The 21,231-nt window shown below is 34.8% G+C and overlaps 1 protein-coding gene across 5 annotated transcripts in view; it reads right to left on the bottom strand.

Annotated features, from left to right (window-relative positions):
• Osi17 (DUF1676 domain-containing protein Osi17) overlaps window positions 1-21,231 on the bottom strand; it is a 74,171-nt gene that overhangs the window by 24,154 nt on the left and 28,786 nt on the right. For all 5 annotated transcript variants that reach the window (XM_070105454.1, XM_070105453.1, XM_070105450.1 and 2 more), the window contains exons 2-4: window positions 18,404-19,645; window positions 6,523-6,771; window positions 4,528-4,781 (exon numbers count right to left, since the gene is read on the bottom strand). In XM_070105454.1, the coding sequence (XP_069961555.1) occupies window positions 4,528-4,781; window positions 6,523-6,771; window positions 18,404-19,460 (1,560 nt within the window). In that variant the 5' untranslated portion in view covers window positions 19,461-19,645. The remainder of the gene's footprint in view (window positions 1-4,527; window positions 4,782-6,522; window positions 6,772-18,403; window positions 19,646-21,231) is intronic.

Below are 21,231 nucleotides of genomic sequence, written 5' to 3'. Positions count from 1 at the left end.
GTTGTTCGGAGCGCTGAGTTGAAACTTTAAACGCGTTTTTCTCAAAACTGTGTTTTTTCAACTTTGGTGATCTCAAAAAACGGCTTGACCGAATGATTTGAAATTTCTAAGGTACACAAAAACAAAAACCCAAATTCGCAACGTTTTTTCAAATGTCTACCAAAATGTTTAGTATATTTATTTGATAATAGTCCATTCCGTACATTTAGCTTAAAACGCTACTAAATGTTTTTGTTTCACACAAGCCAATCAGCCGGAATTGTGAAGGAGCCCATATTTTCGAGGTGTGGGTGTTCAGAACGATAATCCTAAAAAATCCCTAAAAATCTGGCCGTCACATGGGATGACCCCCTTAATAATGAGCACATTCTATTGCACTTATAGTAAGGTAGGGCTAAGTTCGGGAAATACCATTGTTCGAAAAAACCGAGTGATTTACGGTCAAATGTATATCGGAATTCATTAAGTTAGGGGTGGTATGAGGTTTAGACCATGGTGTGGACTAACTCTATTCACATTCAGCGCTAAATTTTAGACATAATTTTGTAATTTTTAAAAAACCTTGTCCACTTCATTTCATTAAAATATCACACATTTTGATCAACCTACACGATTTAAAATCAGCTGGAAAGCAGAAATTTTTATACAGTAGGTGGGTCAAGTGTGTAGGAAAGGCTCTCCAAGCATGAGCTTAGTTGTAATGGAAAGGTTCTCCTTCTAACGGTTTTCTCTTTATTTTATTGTCAGATAGAATAATTCATACTTCCCATATAGGAGAAGGTGTCGAAAGCGGCCAATAGGCCTGGCAACGCCCACATTTAGGTGAAATTACAAATATCCGAAACCACTCTACCAACTTCATCCAAATTTGATACTCCACAAAACTCCATTAATCAAAATCCTATAAACTGCCGTAACTAACGAGTGGACTAAATTAAGAGATAACCCCGTTATTTGGTACAGGAAATTTCAGGAGCAAGAATTTTAACCACGTCCTCTCCCCATATAACGGCTTTGTTAAAAACTACTTAAAGCGCAATAAAACAATAACCAAACGCATTAGAGACATTAAATTTTCCGTCCGTCCATCTGTTCAAGCTGTAACTTGAGTAGAAATTTAGATATCCTGATGAAACTTGGTACCAATGTTTCTGGGCGCCGTAAGCCGGTTGGTATTGAAGATGGGCGTTATCGGACGCTCACAAAACGCCATTAAATGAAAACATATAAAGTGTCATAACTAAGCCCCACAATTAGATACACAACCTTTATTTGGTATGATGCCCCTTTGCAGTACTTTTTTTTTAAGTGGGCGTGGTCCCGGCTATGAATAGGTATAATGTGCATATCTCTTTAACCCCTAAAGATATAAAAACCAAATTCACTGAGAACAAATATAATTAGCACCTCTATCGACAATGCGAAAATGGGTGAAATAGGGGACAACCAGGCTTACTGCCCATATAATGGTACTGTTAAAAACTACTATAAGCGCGATAAATCAAGCACTAAACTCGCCAGAGACATTAAACTTTATCTCGTGGGCGGTAAAGTCATCTCATACCAGACTTTCCCGCCCACTTTTAGGTGAAAACCCGTATCTTGCGATGTGCTTAACCGATTTAAACCAAACTCAATACATAACATTACTCTCATATTTCTATATTATAGTGCGAAAATGGGCGAAATCGGATTACAACCACGCCTATTTCTTATATAACACCATTATAAATTCCATCTGATTCTTTCACTTCCCACTATGCAAGTCCAACAACAATAATTGTAGCGGAGTAAAACTTTGCGAGAATAATGCGTTTAAAGTATGCCACATTGTGATCAAAAGTTGTCTAAAACGAACCACAACTGTTCAAGCCCCTAGGTACTGAATATGTGGACCCCAGTCTCTATAGTTGACTTTTTACCGAAAATATCGGTCATATGTAAGATATATAATAGAAATTCGTATAAATAAATGAATATTTTTTTTACCAATACCTGAATTAATTTCCCGGTCTTTTTAACATTAAACCTATTAGAGGGCGGAGACACATACACTTTTTTAAAATTTTTTAAACGTTATACCAAATAACAGTCTTGTATCTTATTGTGGAGCTTAGTTATGACAATTTATTGGTTTTCGATTAATGGCGTTTTGTCGGCGTGGAAATGGTCCAATTTCGCCCATCTACAATACCAACTTTCTTTTGGAAGAAATATGTATGATATTTAAATTTTTACTCAAGTTACAGCTTGCACAGACGGACGGACGAAGAGACAGTCAATCAATTTTCATTCTGATCACTTATATTATATATACATAACCCTATATCTAACTCGATTTGATTAAGGTAATTTAGGTGTAACCGAACATTTTACCCTCTTGCAAGGTAAAGTGATATAGGGGATTTTCGTATATATTTTAAATGAAAGTAGAAAGTGTTGCATACATTATTTACAATCATAGGAAAGAAGACTTACTATTATGAGAAAGAGATTCTTTGTACATTTCATTAATATTTCTTACATATTGACCGAAAGGTGCGGTATAAAGTCAATCGGAAGTTCGAAAATATTTATATTAGGTACATATATACCCATTTTTGGTACAGGGGCATGCTATCATCTCCAAAATATTCTCCCCGATTTTTAATACTAGACCTCACAGCTTGACAGATACCTTTGGTGCAAAATCAGCCATGTGCACTGGGGTTCAGATGTTTGGTGTTTGGACCCTTGAAAAGTTACAGTCCGAATTTGACACTTTTTGGGCGTAAGATGAAATGCCTTAGGGCACTATTTGTAAAAAGTTGTATTCTGATAACGTCAAATATATTTGATTTGTATACTTTTTTGTATTGAATTTAAAAGTTTGTTATATATAAAGTAGGCGTGGTTGTCATCCGATTTTGCCTATTTTGTAACGGCAAATTGGTGAAGTAGTTCTTGGGATATTGAGCTTCACCTGTATGTATGTATATACATATGTATTACAGCAATAAAGAATATGTACAAGAGCCTGCCGATTTCGCCCAAACATAATTTGAACTTCTTAAGAAAGAAGAGAATATTATTAATATGAAAAGTCAATCATAAAATTCGCTAATTTTGTATTTATTCTTGCAAGTATTACTGATGACACACATATGTATGTACATACATATGTATGAATGTATGTATATTTTTTGAATCCAAGCCATCTGTGACATTTGTGCAGGATGTGTTTTGAAATTTGTTTGCAATTGTGTTGTTGAAGCAAAGCTAAATTAATGAATTCTATTTGTTGTTGCTATAATAAATATTAACTAATTAAAGCACGTGAATATTCAGTTATACAAATATGCTACAGTTGAATACTTATGCTGGAATGTAAAATTCTACTCAAAAGTGTCAAATCCAAATTTGCAATTACCTTCATTAGTGGCTGATATTAAGAGCAAAATAAACAATTAAAATAGTCTGTGATGCATACGTGCTTGCCATGTTTATACGTATAAATGTACAGTACTTTTCGTCAGTCCTTATACTAATAAGCACATTCGCGCGTATTTTAATTAAACGCTATTGTTGTCATTGAATTTTCACTGTTATTTGATATATGTATACACATTTATAGATACACATGGTGTCCTGAAAAGAAATCTAGAGGCTTCAGTGAAACTTGTTGCAAACGAAATTCGTTAAACGAACTGAGTTTGTGTGCTTATGAATAATTTCCAAGGAAAAAATTCCCCGGTCAAAATGTTTACAACATAGTTTTTATAAAATAATCATAAATGTCTTAAAAAATATGGTAATTATCTCATTCTCTTGCGTATAACAAACTTAATACCTACCAAAATTCGAATTGATCACAATGTTTTAGGAATTAGTGAATATCAATAAGAAAAAAACCAAATAAAAGTATACTTAAGGTATAATTCAAGAAGTAGTCTGATCATATTTTAAAATAAAAGAGTATATAATATTATATAAATTTTTATCCAAACCAAAATTAAGTGCATGACGTAATGTAAGTTTTCATGGACCAGGTGTTATCTCACTAGCAAAGGTTTTTCTTGCAGGGATGCTTCCTCGAATTAAGGAACTTATTACCTATCATATTATATCACCAAAATATCGTAAACAAACAAATATCAAAACAACCTTATGTTTCAGTAAACAAAATTTATCAAAATAACCTTATGTCTAAATGAACAGAATTTATTAACACAACATTATCTAAGAACAAACGAAATGTATTTTAACAAACAATATGTTATATGTAAACAACTATCAAGTAGTAATAAGTAAATAAACTAGTTAGTATAAATAGCAGTAAGATCTATATAACAAGTTAGTCTTAAGAATATCAATAAGGAGTACACTTTCGGTGCAGCTCAAAAGTATATTTTTAATGATTCATATCAAACCCCCTGCATTTCATTTCCCATTTTATTTTTTCCATTACAATTCAATTCGGCGCCTTCTCTCACATTTCACACTTTCTCATACCCACATACTTCAGCTTTATGGCAAACAGTTACTTACCGTGTGATGATGGTCGATAAGATGATGGTGGTGATGATACTTGGTGGAGTGATACGTCTGTTGATAGTAGGAGCACAGCTTGAAGAGATGTGACAATGCGGGAAAGAGGAAGAGAAGGAATTTGAGCAGCAACTTCTTGGCAGCGCCGACACCTATCACCAATGGCAACAGCCAGAACAATTTGATTTTGATGATTTTAATAATGAGCACAAGCGCCAGAAATGATAGCAATAGCTTGCTGCGCAAAAATTTCTCTGGAAATAAGATGTTTTGTTGTAGCACAATTAGTTAGATTTCATTGAAATTTCAAGTGCGTTCGAACGGCAATATAAGGGCAGGAAATTGTAAAACAATGAGAAGATTTACTGATGTAAAATACTTTTGGATATTTGTAGCTATTAAGGGAGATTTTATATTACAAATTTAATAAACAAACAAGTAAGCAACGCCTAAGTTCGGATGTAACCGAACATTTTATACTCTCGCAAAGTCAAATGATATACTCGCTTGAGATTTCTTTGTGGATTGACCGATATTTTCGGTAGAAGGTCAACTATAGGCACTGGGGTCCACATATTCAGTACCTAGGGGCTTGAACAGTTTTGGTTCGATTTAGACAATTTTTATTCTCAAGGTGGCATACTTTAAACGTATTATTCACGCAAAGTTTTACCCATCAATCAGATGAAATTAATGGGAAATAGGCGTGGTTGTAATATGATTTCGCCCGTTTTCGCACTATAACATAGAAATATGAAAAGAATATTATGTACCAAATTTGGTATAAATCGGTTAAGCAGATCCCGAAATATGGGTTTTCACCTAAAAGTGGGCGGTACCACGCCCCCTGTCTAATTTTGAACGCGAATCCTTTAAAGTCATCTCATACAATCTCAAAGATAAAATTTAATGTCTCTGGCGTTATAGTGCTTGATTTATCGCGCATATGGTAGTTTTTAACAGTACCGTTATATGGGCAGTGGGGGCCATTTCACCCATTTCACACTGTCGATAGTGGTGCTAAAAAAATTAGCTTTCAGTGAATTTTTTTATTATAGCTTCAGCAGTTTAGGACCACGTTCACTTTTAAAAGCATTTTTAAACTACAGATCCCCCCCTCCTTAATGTGATCTGCAATACCATCAGCCGTCTTACGGTACCAAGAAAAATGTGTACCAAGTTTCATAAAGATATCTCAATTTACAGTTTGCACGGACGGACGGACAGACAGTCAACCGGATTTCAACTCGTCTCTTCATCCTGATCATTTATATATATATAACCCTATATCTAACTCGATGAGTTTTAGGTGATACAAACAACCGTTAGGTGAACAAAACTAGTGTATTATAATCTGTAGCAACATGTTGCAAGAGTATAAAAATATGTATGGGCTATAAAATATGCTGTGAAACATATTATAGCTTCGGTGCTGCTGAAGTTAACGGTCTTGTTATTTCTTCAGTATGTCCAATTTTATTTAGAAAAGTAGTCATATGAATTATGACAATATTTTACAAGAAAATTAAAAAACACACATACTCTTTAACATACTATCCTTTGCATCATACATTATTTCAACTAATTAACAAGTATTATAAGTCTTATTTATACTGGATTTATATATCTTTGTGTAATTTACGAGGGTATTCGTAACTGTACTTAACTTTACTCTGATTCGGTTAGAGCTAATTAAAATTTGGATGTTACATAGAAAGGCTCTCTAAGAAGATTGACGAAATATGTCACACAATAATCATGTTGAGATGTCATTATAATCTTCACCTTATGCTAGGCGCATAAAGCTTACTAACCTGTATGACAAAACAAGGTTTAAAAAAAAATAATAAAAATTGATATTTTAAAATTTTTAACTGCAAGTTTATAAATGAGTTTAAATGAGCTCTTCCAAAAAACTATAAACATAATATATACACTTCCATATTTCATTTCGTTAAAATATTATTATTCCATTTTTCGATTATCAGAACTTACGTATCTTCTTCATGATTATTTTGCCGGCCAAACGGGCTTCCACCTCCTGTTTTGGTATCAACTCCAGCTTTGCAATAATTCCGTTCCCTTCGAATGAACGTGGAGAAATACGAAATGTGGCGCCATCGAACATCATCTCCGGCAATTTAATTGCCAAATCGTGTGTCATAGCGAATTTTATGCTTTTGCCGTAGAGGGCGTTGGTAACTTCTTCAATGGGCGTTTCAGTTGTATCACTTTCTGTATGGGCTAAAAAAAGAAAATAAAATTATTGATGTGCAAAATTCACAATAAAATATTTTTCAAATCATTTTGTTTGCATCAAAGAAATTTATGTAAGTTATTAACTTTTAAATGAAAAGGCAATTTAATTTAAAATTTTGTTAATAGCACGTATAAAGCAAAAATAATATATATTTGTTATTTGAAAATATTAAAAAACAAATGTTTGTTTCATAGTTAAGAGTTTTATTTTATTCCACGGAAAGCAAACATTACCCTGTTCTAGTTTGAGTTTACTTAAAGTATTTGGAATAATTACTCACATAATCTTCACCAAATAGGTCTCATAAAACATCCCAGCTCTGCTTAGGGTACCAACTTGCGGGAATTTTCATTTGTTAAAAAAAACATTATCCACTGCGAGACAACAGTAAAAGCGCGGCATATTTATGCTTGTTTTATGTAAGAGATTTTAGTTCTACAAAAATCCCAATGCACAAAGAAAGTTTATTAATCTATGGCAAACACTTGTTATACGCTATTGAGACCCTTTTCAATGGTCCTAACTGATTCACTGAACTGACGTTTTGAGCTCTAGCTGCCTCGAAAAACCACTTGATACTGATATGCTCTAAAATAAAGACTTTCGCATGATAAACTTCCTCGGTGATCGTTCGGTCAAGCTTACCGTTCTTTTTCTATGGTCCGATCCCGCCTGAAACATAATCTATACAAAAATAACCTAAATAATAATAGTCACGGATTTTGAAGTAAATGAAAACAGTTTCACTCGAATCTGCGAAATAAAATTGTTACTTTAACTCAAGTAGTTTTGACAACATGAGATTAATTATTTCTCTTAAAGATCACAAAATATCCAGTCGTAATAAGCTACTAAATAATTTGCTCCTCTTTAATTTCGTTTATAGTCATTTACCTAAGAAGACTTGCTTCGGTCGCACTGCAGTGGAAATTTCGTATAACTCTTCTCCTATTATCCACTACACTGCCAATATAGTTTTCATTTACTATTTGGTCTCTTATACTGCGTTCACATGGGGATTCTTTTGCCGCTCATTATTGGTAAATTCTCTTTTGGTGTCGGTTCGTGCGTTCACACGAGCGAAAAGAGTCCAGCAATTCGAGGTGAGTTTTTCTGTCATTCCTTTTTATAAAATTTTCGCAAATGTTTGTACCGGTTCAGCTACGCGGAACTTAGAGCGTGTTGCATAGTTCATTTGTATGTTAGTATGGTGGTCTCATATTTTGCTTACAAGGTATTAGCATAAATGTGGTAGAACAATATGTATAATAAACGCTTAATAGTTATAAAGAAATACTTAAGTCGGGTATTCCATAGTCCACCAGAATGTACCCGATACTAATATTTTCAAGGCCAAATTAATGACATGAATATCCTAATCTTTCGGGAAATATTAAAAACATGAACAAAAATTTCAATTCTTGTTTTATATATTGTAAACTGATATTCAAACTAAATCCTTCGTGGTTAAAAGGAATAAATATCAAAGCATCTTAATATATTATATAAGTATAAAAAAAGGCGCTCCATTTTTTTAAAAATTCATAAATGTATATATTATTGTATTACATATAATACCGCTTAATGTTATTAAAAACATTTTTGATATATCTTAATTTTCTCCTTGTTCACAATTTTTATACTCTCGCAACCTGTTGCTACAGAGTATAATAGTTTTGTTCACCTAACGGTTGTTTGTATCACCTAAAACTAATCGAGTTAGATATACGGTTATATATATATAAATGATCAGGATGAAGAGACGAGTTGAAATCCGGGTGACTGTCTGTCCGTCCGTCCGTCCGTGCAAGCTCTAACTTGAGTAAAAATTGAGATATCTTTATGAAACTTGGTAGACATGTTTCTTGGTACCGTGAGACGGTTGGTATTGCAGATGGGCGTAATCGGACCACTGCCACGCCCAAAAAACGCCATTAATCAAAAACAAATAACTTGCCATAACTAAGCTCCGCAATAAGATACAAGACTGTTATTTGGTACACAGGATCACATTAGGGAGGGGCATCTGCAGTTAAGAACTTTTTTTAAAAAGTGGGCGTGGTCCCGCCTCTAGTAGGTTTAATGTGCATATCTCCTAAACCGCTAACGCTATAATAACAAAATTCACTTCGCCCACTCCCCATATAACGGTACTGTTAAAAACTACTAAAAGCGCGATAAATTAAGCACTAAACACGCCAGAGACATTAAATTTTATCTCTGAGATGGTATAAGATGACTTTATAGGAACAGCCCACTTTTAGGTGAAAACCCATATCTTGAGATCTGCTCAACCGATTTCAACCAAATTTGGTGCATAACGTTCTTTTCATATTTCTATGTCATAGTGCGAAAATGGGCGAAATCGGACTACAACCACGCCTATTTCCCATATAACACCATTTTTAATTCCATCTGATTCTTTCACTTTCCACTATGCATATCAAGCAACAATGATTATATCGGGGTAAAACTTTGCGTGAATAATACGTTTAAAGTATGCCACCTTGTGACCAAAAATTGTCTAAATCAAACCAAAACTGTTCAAGCCCCTAAGTACTAAATATGTGGACCCCAGTGCCTATAGTTGACCTTCTACCGAAAATATCAGTCAATCCACAGAGAAATCTCAAACGAGTATACCATTTGACTTTGCGAGAGTATAAAATGTTCGGTTACATCCGAACTTAGCCCTTCCTTACTTGTTCAAAATATTTCTATGCATATATATTTGCATATTACATACAAAAAATAGATAATGAAATAGATTTATTTTATTATACTCTCGCAACCTGTTGCTACAGAGTATAATAGTTTTGTTCACCTAACGGTTGTTTGTATCACCTAAAACTAATCGAGTTAGATATACGGTTATATATATATAAATGATCAGGATGAAGAGACGAGTTGAAATCCGGCTGACTGTCTGTCCGTCCGTCCGTCCGTGCAAGCTCTAACTTGAGTAAAAATTGAGATATCTTTATGAAACTTGGTAGACATGTTTCTTGGTACCGTGAGACGGTTGGTATTGCAGATGGGCGTAATCGGACCACTGCCACGTCCATAAAACGGGATTAATCAAAAACAAATAAATTGCCATAACTAAGCTCCGCAATAAGATACAAGACGGTTATTTGGTACACAGGGTTACATTAGGAAGGGGCATCTGCAGTTAAGAACTTTTTTTAAAAAGTGGGCGCGGTCCCGCCTCTAATAGGTTTAATGTCTATATCTCCTAAACCGCTGACGCTATAATAACAAAATTCACTGGAAGCAAATGTTTTTAGCACTTCTATTGACCTTGTGAAAATAGTTGAAATCGGGTGGCAACTTCGCCCACTCCCCATATAACGGTACTGTTAAAAACTACTAAAAGCGCGATAAATCAAGCACTAAACAGGCCAGAGACATTAAATTTTATCTCTGGGATGGTATGAGATGACTTTATACGAACCTCGTTCAAAATTAGACAGTGGGCGTGGCACAGCCCACTTTTAGGTGAAAACCCATATCTTGGGATCTGCTTAACCGATTTTAACCAAATTTGGTGCATAACGTTCTTTTCATATTTCTATGTCATAGTGCGAAAATGGGCGAAATCGGACTACAACCACGCCTATTCCCATATAACACCATTTTTAATTCCATCTGATTCTTTCACTTTCCACTATGCATATCAAGCAACAATGATTATATCGGGTTAAAAATTTGCGTGAATAATACGTTTAAAGTATGCCACCTTATGACCAAAAATTGTCTAAATCGAACCAAAACTGTTCAATCCCCTAAGTACTAAATATGTGGACGCCAGTGCCTATAGTTGACCTTCTACCGAAAATATCAGTCAATCCACAAAGAAATCTCAAACGAGTATAGGTACTATTTGACTTTGCGAGAGTATAAAATGTTCGGCTACATCCGAACTTAGCCCTTTCTTACTTGTTATATATTATTTATTTATTAATTTGAAACCGAGCGCAATTACAACCATGAAAGGAATTTCAAAATGATAAGAGCTGCTAAATTCCGTAGCAGCGAACTGTTACGAACTAAGCGTGTCATCCGAGCACGTAGGGCACGGTCCGTTCGCCTTTCCTCTTCGTCCTCTCGCTCACAAAAAAACCGGTTTGGGCGACAAAAGAGTCCGTGTGTGAACTGCGCAGCAAACATTTCTTTTTAATACTCCCTACATTTTGGGTATTTAGTATTTGTATTTGTTTTGGGCAGCTGCAAATAAGTTGGCCAACTATGTAATCACGGCACGGCAGAGTGGCAATTGATTCGTTGGCAAATTCGGTTTGGGCACGGGTGGTTTAATTCTGAAATTCGATTTTGTGTCGGAGTAAAAGCTACTGCCACAATCGAGTCAATTCGCTTTGGGGCTAAAGTTCCAAGGCAATAAACAAAGGCTAGTAACCATGTAGAGTAGAGTGTAACTATATATGTATGTGTGCCTTAGTACAAATTGGCGATTGTAGGCCACACGGAAGGCGAAAAGTAAGAGCTAATACTTGCCAGCAGTAAACGGACTGACGTCAATAAAATGCTGCTCGATTCAAGAAGCCTGAAAGGCGTCTATGCACATTTACGCAGACTTTGAGATTAAAGTAAAAGTAAATCATTTAATTTCCCACGAGTTTGGCTGGTTTAGAATGTATAAGAGAAAATCTACACATATTCAGGGGAATGGATGTAAATCAGTGAATATAGACTAATTTGGAGAACAGTTCAACTATGAATTGAAGGGGCACAGTTCAGTTGGGCCCACTCATAAAAAAACATTTTAGGAGTTGAAACGTAATTCAATCTTCCAAAAAATACACAATTTTATTCATTACCCATATTTTCACCCATGAAAGTTAAGAATGACCTTAAACATTTAATTAAGGTACTCAGAGTTTAAGTTTTAGATACATTTTTCCCAAAATGTCGGTTCAAATCTTGATCAAAAAATTTGCAGTAAATTGTTTCTAATAGTCCCATTATAACACAACAGTCGAGCATTGTTTACTAGATAATAACGGTGATCTAGGTATAGGTACTTTTTTCAATAGCCTTTTTTTTGACAGATCACGCGTAAGTCGAATCAAGCTGTCATGTTATTTTGGTTTAGTATTGTTTGACATTTAATCATGGAAAGACTTACGGCTGAACAACGTTCACAAATCGTTCAACTTTATTATGAAAATTCACGTTCTGCAAGTAATGTGTTTCGCGCGCTTCGCTCAACTTATGGCCAACATAATCGGCCTACTGAGCGAACTATTCGCAACACCATCACCCATCTTGAGAACCAGAACATTATTGGATAATATTCGACCGAATAGACCGCGTTCAGCACACAGTGATGAAAATATAGCAGGCGGAGCTGAGAGTGTACACGAATACCGTGGAGAGTCGATTCGGCGCAGTAACTCGGATTGACGTATAGAACGACTTGGCGCATTTTACGTCGATATCTTGAATTGAAAGCGTACAAAATACAGCTTGAGCAAGAACTCGTCCTGCCCAAGCGACATAGCTTCGCTTTATGGGCTCTTGAAAAGTTCCAAGAAGATTCGACGTTTTTGAGTCAAATTTTGTTCAGCGATGAGACCCATTTCTGGCTTAAAGTAACCTGAAGAGATTCAAAAGCTACCATTTCATCCACAAAAACAACGGTGTGGTTTGTGGGCCAGTGGAATCATCGGTCACTATTTCTTCAAAAATTCGACAAGACGGTGCCGCTTCCCACACATCGCATCAATCAATGGATTTATTGAGAGAACACTTCGGTTAGCAGATAATTTTACGTTTTGGACTGGTGGATTGGCCACCAAGATCATGTGATATCACACCGTTAGGCTTTTTCCTGTGGGGATATGAAAAGTCTAAAGTCTATGCGGAAAATCTTCGCTTCGATTCAGATCTTGGAGCAAAACATCACGCGTGTCATTCGCCAGTTACCAGTCGAAATGCTCGAACGAGTCATCGCAAATTGAAGTCAACGAATGGACCATCTGAAACGTAGCGGTCAAAATATATAATATATGCCAGGTAATGTTTTTTCGAATGATAATAAACATTCCCATTAAACTTGAATTTTCTGTGTTTTTTGATTAAAAAAGTAAGAAACCTCGAAATGGATCATCCTATTTTACTATGAAGCTACACTTAAAACTTTTATTGGATTTGCGTGATAATATCCGAGTATAGGGAAATTTTTTTCTACACCATCCTATCAATTGAATAATATCGATAAGAACAGAAAGTGCCTATACTGTAAGCCAAACAAAAATGATCGATTTTCTGAAAATCCTAGGCTAAACTATGTTATGATTTCTTAAAGTTTGAGTGGCATATTTATATATGTTCTTAAAAAGTGCACTTAAACATTTTCATTTTATATACAGCTTATTTCCATTTAAAGACATTCGTGTAAATGTACAGGTTGGTTGAAAAGTTGGTTGGTCTCCACTGTATTCACCAGATTTGGCTCCCAGCAATTATTACCTCTTCAGAAACCTGAAAGAATTTCTTCGTGGAAAGCGTTTTTCGTCAAATGAAGAAGCTATTACAGCCGTAGACGGGGATTTTGCAGAGCTTCCGGAAAGTCATTATAGGGATGTGATAAAATTATTGGAGAATCATTGGAATAAGTGTAAGGAAATTTTTGCTCACTTGCCCGAAATCCTTTTGAAAATATTATTGCAAACCCTTATCGTTATAATAAAGTTAAATTATTGGCCATATCATTTAATTATATGCGTTTTATTTCTTCTCGAAAACCACATTTCTAAAAAAACACCCTTTATATATAAGCAATTCAGTTAACTAACTATTTATTATATTGATATATCTAAGTTGTACTTCAGAAGGAAAAATAATTACATTTGTCAAGAAACGTTACCACCTGTAATGAAAGTAATGCAATAGGTCTGCTCAATCAACTCAAATAACATAATCCACACTGATGCCTGGAACTAGCTACAGATTCACTTTCATTTTCATCTCATACTTGTGGTTATTATACTTTATTTCTAATGATAATTTATGCTAATTCTTTTACCTTACTTGCTTTTGTCGATTTCTTACACAAATTATTTCATTTTCATTCACATATGTAAATATGCATAAATACGCCCTGTAGGAAAATTCACATGCATGAACGAACTTTTCTTTAAGTAAACCTTATATTACGTCAATAAAATGCTACCTACCTCAATCAGTATTTATAGTTTTATTAGTATATGTTATAGGTGTTCTCAGCGATATAATATTATATTAATAAAATATGTTAGACTGTCAACTCTTATAAATTATCAACAAACTCTTTCAAGCTTCAATAAATATCAAAGCTATAATATCTTCACAAGAGTACTTCTTACAGCACAAAAGGGCATAAAAATATCTTTATCTTGAATTGGATTGATCAGTTTGACTGACAATTATGTGTAATAGTGATCCGATCTGAACAATTTGATCGGAGATTTTAAAGCTGCCTTGGATATTAAACTACGGTAAAGTTCGTAAAGGTACATTGTCAAATAAAAAAGTTTGCCATATAGAGACTTGAGTTTAGCTTGGGGTAAAATGTGTAGATTATAAAAAGAGAAAATTTTTGGACAAAAAAAAAGTTTTTTTTTAACATCTAGAAGCGGCGCACTCAGTTTTAAAGTAAATTTGCGAGTTAAAATTTAAATTTCGTAAAAAAATATTGATAAGTGTTCTAGAAGCTGTGGAGAGTCCTCTCTCTGGCCAATTAAAAGTTATCAACTTAAAAAAAATTTGTGTGGTCATTATTGGAGTTTTAAAAAAAGTCTTAAACGACAACATGCTTTCCTTAAGCGTTAAAATAAGTTTTGAGTCAAAAACCGTCAGATTCGGTAATTTTTATATAAATGTAAAGAGTTTAAACGAAAACTAATTTTTTCTTGTCCAAAAAAATGTTTACTCGAAATTTACTTTAAAACTGAGTGCGCCGCCTCTAGATGTTAAAATTTTTTTTTCTTTTGTTTAAAATTTTTTATAATCTACAGAGCGAAGCAAAAAAAAAATCGCTCCACCCTAGTGTATATGTATGAAAATACCCTGTTCAGCGTATAAAAAAAACTTGTCAACTTTGGCAGTTTTATACTATAAAGTTTAGGATCGTCTTGATTTCTTGAAGTTTTTAGTTTCGGATTTTCCTACTTGGGTTTTTTGATACAGGCACAAATGTGTGAGCGACTAGTAAACTTGAATTGGTCGGCGCACAGTTTAACGTGCTGATTACCGCTGATCTCCTTTACTTCTTTCTTCTGTGTAAGGCAACATTTGTTGTACGTGTTAAAGATTTTATTTAACGCATTTCTTTTATCAGCTTCTTCATCGTCCGCTTTGCTCATTGATATTAACTGTTGTTTTTTGTTGTAGCTGGCTTCTTAACAAAAATTCACTTTTGCTGGAAAAACTTTCACTAATCAGCGTATTTAAGCATGTTTGTATGCACGAATATGTTAATCTATAGGAGTTCATAATTGCATGTGTAAGTATGTGTGTGTATGGATGTCTGGATATCCAACGCGTTTGGTCAGCACGAAATCGAATTTAAGTGAAAATTTCCAGCGAGTGTTTGTGGTTGTTGTTATTGGTATAAAGGGTAACACTCTTGCTACAAATGCGCAAGCTTAGCCAATCTTGAATTCGCTGCGCTTCTAAATGTAATCTTTGAAAAAAATAACAGCCTTTACATTCGAAGTGGTTTATGTGAAGTCCAGTGGTTGTTGAGTCATTCTTTTCGCATTGGTTTTTGGTTGTGTATTTTTTTATGTTTTTATTTATTTTTCACTTCGAAACTTTCATTAAATAGTCGCACACACATTAAAGTGGTTGACAGCAAACTTAGTTAATTTAAGTGCTTTGAGGCAGTTGCGAGAGAGCTCGAATATGGTAGCATGCCTCATCTGATCTTAATATTACATAATAGTTGGGATTGATGTAACAGTGAAGTTAATTGTCAAAGATAATTTACGCAATTAAATTTCTACCGTTTAATTGTCTGCTACTTGAAGTAATGTATCGCATTTATTATGAAAATAAAAGTTAAGTGTACGACTATATTATGAAAATGACAACAGTACTCTCTAGTTGGCAATAAAAATGTTATGAATTTTATATTGAATTATATAAAATGTGATGTCACTGGTAATTTAAACTTACTAAATGCATTCGCAGCAAATAAAATTGGTTTATACATACTTATGCAGTTATACCATACTCTCACAACATGCCGCTGCTGAGTATTATACCATAGTTTGGTTACCTAACGGTTGCTTGTAAGAACAAAAACTAATCGAGATATATATTAACTCATACTCGTATACCACATACTTATATAAATGATCAGGATGACGAGATGAATGGCTGTCTGTCCCCGCCCGTGCAAGCTGTAACTTGAGTAAAAATTGAGATATCTCGATGAAACTTAAATAAGTACAAAGGATCGTAATAGGGAGAGCATCTGTGGTTTGAAAATTTACAAAAAGTGGGTATAGCTCAGCCCTATAATGGGTTTAATGTACATACTTAAGTATATCATAAACCACTGAAGCTATTGAAACGAATTTGCTCAGGACAAAATTTTTTTGATACCTCTTTCTCTCCACATCCATAAGTATTAACTTTCACATTCAATATGGAACGGGAAGGGGTTCATAGGATCCGGTATCAAAAATTGATAACGGGCGAACCGCCCACCGCCCACCGCCCACCTTTAGGTTAAATCTTATATCTTAAGGACTAATCAACTAATTTTAGCCAAATTTGGTCCATACTATAACTCTGAGATCTGTATCTGGCAGTGTGAAAATGGCTCAAATCAGACTCCAACCACTCCTATTTCCTATTTATAACAATTTTAAACTCCATCTGAGCATACATGTAAATCGAGAGTCAATGACGTTATAGAAATAAAGTTTTGCACAAATTGAGACTTTAAGGTGTTTCATCGCAGATTTAAAAACTGTCGTAAGCGGACCATAACCATACCTCATATGTGAACTCCAGTGTGTATAGCTAATTTATATATTAATGTGTGAGCGAACATCTTTTTCTGGTAGTAATATGCCGTAATATCAAAAATGGATAACATGGGGTCAATAGTACACCAGAACCCGGATACCTAATAAAAGAATTTAAATAATTTAATCTTAGGGTTGGCTTTATACTGCCTATATCTGTCAATATGTAAGGTATCTTACAATACTCAATATACTACATTAATGCCGAAAATGTGTGAAATGGAAAAAGAATATGAAAAATAAATGGTCTAGACTTTGGTCTAACCTCATATACTGGTTTTCGATTCTCTGGTTGATGTTTCATTTTATACTCAATATATTATATTAAAATTAGCCTCTTTGGTTGAGTTCTCATTTGGTTACCTTGGACAAGCCAATTGTAGTGTTAAAACTAAGTGAGTCGACAATATACGAGTATACATAAGTTAATAAGATACCAAATATGATTGTAATCCTTTCACCCTTTCGTCGAATAAAGAATGTTGAATTTTTTCGCAACATTTTTAAATATAAAGCTTTGTAACAGCTGAAAGTATTACTTTGCATTTGATCTTTCCAAATTGCGGGAGTTAAAAATGTTTGGTTACACCCGAAATAGCTATTATTTACTTGTTACCCCCGAAGCAAAGTATATTAAGTGTTCCACGCGATGATCTAAGTTCATTTAGTCATGTTCATATATCGTATAATAGGTAAGCGGTGTCACACCCATTGTTCAATTTTATATCGGCTCCTGAAAGCTTTTCTGTGTCATCTTGAATGTGAAATTTTATTCTTCTGGTGAATTTACTTAGTGAGTTATGTCGCATGTAAGAGTGTTCAATATAACCGTTATAGGGACAGTGGACGTGGTTACTATCCGAATCAACCTATTTTCAATCCGTCCAGGAGGTACCGTCTGAGAAGGTACCGAAAGGAAAGGAGGTAACGAGATTTGGTTGTTTAGTTTTAGTGGTTCGTGAGATAAGTAAATTAAATCTGCTAGGGGGTGGGGCCACATCACTCTTTAAAAACTTTCAGCCCACTCGCATATCTTAATCTGCTTAAAGGCATTTTGTGGGCGTAGCAATAGTCCGATTACGCCAATACCAATATTAACTTCCGCATAGTACCATAGAGAAATTCGGATTTCAACTCGTCATCTTTAGCATTTGTGTATACAATATATATATATATATATACGAATATATAAATATACAAGTAAATCTGATTTGTATTAAATCGCTTATATCTCACTTTTATGACATGAAATTTCCTACAGCTTTGCCTTTAGAAGCTTTTCGACAAAACCAGTTGTTCACTCAAATTTTTCAAAAATATGTGAAAAACGTGAAAAATCAAATAGGAAGTACTTAAATCAAAATTAAGGGCTCAAATGTTCAGGGAATTTTATTTTCCAGCATCAAAAACAAAATTTTCATGTGTCCGCGAAAAAAAAAGTTTAAAATGAAATACCCAATTATATAATATATGTATATACATATATATATGTTATGAAGGAGCAATAGGTAAGTAACACAATAACACAAACATATATGTATTAACATTTATTATTTTTAATATTTTTTTTTGTTACCTTTTGTGCCGCGGCCTTCGTCATGAGGTATATCGTTGAAAAGCAAGTGTTCCTCCTCGGATAGTTGTATTTTAATTGAGTTCTGCTCTTCCGAAGATCCATCCATGCCAACCTTTGCAGCGGCCGCTTCCGTCGGCTCATGTTTCATATCCGCATAGTCCACTTGATTGCGATAGAATTTCAAGCGCTGCGTTACATTTATATCGTGTGCGTCGAGTGCACCGTTCAAGTACGTGAAGACGTTCTTCTGGAAACAACTGACGGTGGGTTGCTGGTAGCAATCGCGTATAATGTCATCCCACAATTCATTGCCAGTGGAGAAGCGTCTCGCAAAAAGCATAAAAATTGAGTCGCCGCCATTTTTGTGGCCAGCATTGTCACTATCGTCACTGTTACCATTGATTTGACTTCCATTGCTCCTACTATAGCTGGGACTGGTTGTTGCATCGAGCTCTTGCCAATTGCTTGTGTTAATTGCTGCTGACGGGCTACCAAGCTCGTTGCTGGAGTTGAGTGTGTGGTTGTTTCTCGTAGTCGATTGCATTGGTGTCGTACTTTCGTACATGTCCACGGTTTTAGTTGGCGTCACACTTGCAACGGATAGCAGGATGACAAGTAGCAGCGCAAATGGATGGAGTTTGTCGGACAAGTGGCAGCCTTGCATCGCTCGCAAACGCAACGAATTTCTTGGTGTGACTGATGCTGCAGAAGATGATCTTGGAAAAAATAAGCTATTTGCTGGCGTTGCCCTACTGTGCCGATTTCTCACGCAGTGTCTGTGGTTAATCACGGCCGCAGCAGCTGTGTGACTATGTTTGCTGTTGTTGCAGTTGGGCATGTTGATGTCGACTTGTGGTTTTTGCATCCAATTTGGCAATATGATTGATCTATGGTATGTGTCGTTGTTTGTTGTTTTTGTAGTTTCTACTTTCAAATCAGCGGTTCTCATCATCGCGTTTGCTAGCAAACCTTTTTGGTGGTAATAGTTTCGCAGTTTTTTCTGCAGTTTTTGTTGTAGATGCGTCCACTTCTGTAGTTGGTCGTGGCTTTGCTGCATTTGTTGGTATTGTTTATTCAATGATATTCACGTGCTTTGTTTTAGTGGTGTTATTTAGAACTTCTCCTTTTGCAATATTTACTGCTGGCTTAATTATAACGTTTAACTACTTTCTACTTCTTTGCGATTTTAGTGAAGTCACTTTTTCTCAAGTATCCGGCTGCACTTGTTGCACTAGTCAATGGCTTTGCACATTCAATTAGGTTAGTATGTTTAGGATATGTGTGTGTGCACGATTATGTTTACGAAAATAAAAAAGTAAACAAGTATAATATCGAAAGGGATATTTCAACCAAAAGGGCTCAAATTATAGCACAAAGGCTTGACTCTCGATTCTGAGTTCTTCGCTTTGAGAGTTATTTAAGAATGAAAATTTGTTCAGACAACTTGGAAAAGCAATAAGGATCTCATATATCAGAAATCGACTAGATAAACGACGAAAATATATATATTGCCGTATTCATTTGCACCACACTCTACCAACTTTAGTCGAGTCATGGACATATGCAACTATTTTATATATAATATACAAATTTAAAAATGTTTTTCAAGAAGATCTAAGGATAATTTAGTACATCTAAGGATGCTAGAGCGAGTCGAATATATATATGGTTTCTAAAAACCAATCAGTCTTCTAAAAGTCTTAAAGAATTTCACCTTCTTGTCAGAAGCCCCATAGAGTCTAAATATTTTCTCTGCTTTCAAGCTTTAGATGATTATTTTCAGTTGTCTCAACAACTTTTTTACAAATTATTTAATTTGATCTTTGGCTGGAAGTTTGTTGCGTAAATCTTTTGTTTTCGCCATATTGAGCAAATTCAACTTATACTTAGTTAAGAGCACTTATTATCGGTACGACTAATCGCAGTAAAAAGGGTTATTAGACACCGTTTAAGATAATTTTGGACCCAAAAGCGTGTAAACCTTTGAAAACACTCTATTCAATTACTTAATATGTTTAACGACACATTCCTTTGCTTATCCCTACTCCAATATACATGAACAATGAAGCTTACAAATCAACAATTTAAGCAGATTTAAAGAAAAAATCACAAAAAAGGTAAACAAACTTTAGTTGGAGCACAAAGGCCCGCTCGGCGTTTGTGGGTGAGTATGTCAAAATATTGCCCACTTTTCGAACAATTTCACTACGTACGCGCTTAAGCCGACTCTTTGAACTATTGTGTGTGAAACCCAATGCTTATTGTTGTTTGAAGTTTTCTATGCCAACCATTTAACTACCAATCAATTGTCACTTTCGAGCATTTGAATGTGTTGAGCGGTATTTGTTACTTTCTTTTAGCGTTTGCACTTTTAAAAATTAAATATTTTGCGCAGAAATCGTAAACGGTTTGAAACTGCCAATTAGCACATTCTTGGGTACTTTTTTACATTTTTTTTTACCGTTTATGCTTGAAAATTCAGCCGATTTGGTATGTCGCACTCTATCTAGGTGAGCCTAAAGAGTACACACTTATTAATAATTAAAAAAGTAACAACAAGCACATTTTTTTCACACACTTGCTGTTTATGCTTTACGCTAATAAAGTGGGTGCTCGTATTCATTTATTCAGTTATTTTTGTTTATTTCGTTGTTGTTATTATTATTTAGTGTGCTTCACTGATTTTTGTCACTTTTCGTCGACTTTGACTTTCACAATTTAACACATTGCGTTTTACACATTAACATCGCTGCGCGTAAGACTGTCACCGCTGTTTGTTTGTTGTTATTATTGTGTTTAATATTCACTTGGAGCTTTCGAATTCCTTA

The sequence above is a fragment of the Bactrocera oleae genome, chromosome 2, assembly GCF_042242935.1.
Source record: "Bactrocera oleae isolate idBacOlea1 chromosome 2, idBacOlea1, whole genome shotgun sequence".
Classification (NCBI taxonomy): domain Eukaryota; kingdom Metazoa; phylum Arthropoda; class Insecta; order Diptera; family Tephritidae; genus Bactrocera; species Bactrocera oleae.
This window is presented reverse-complemented; position numbering and strand designations above follow the sequence as displayed.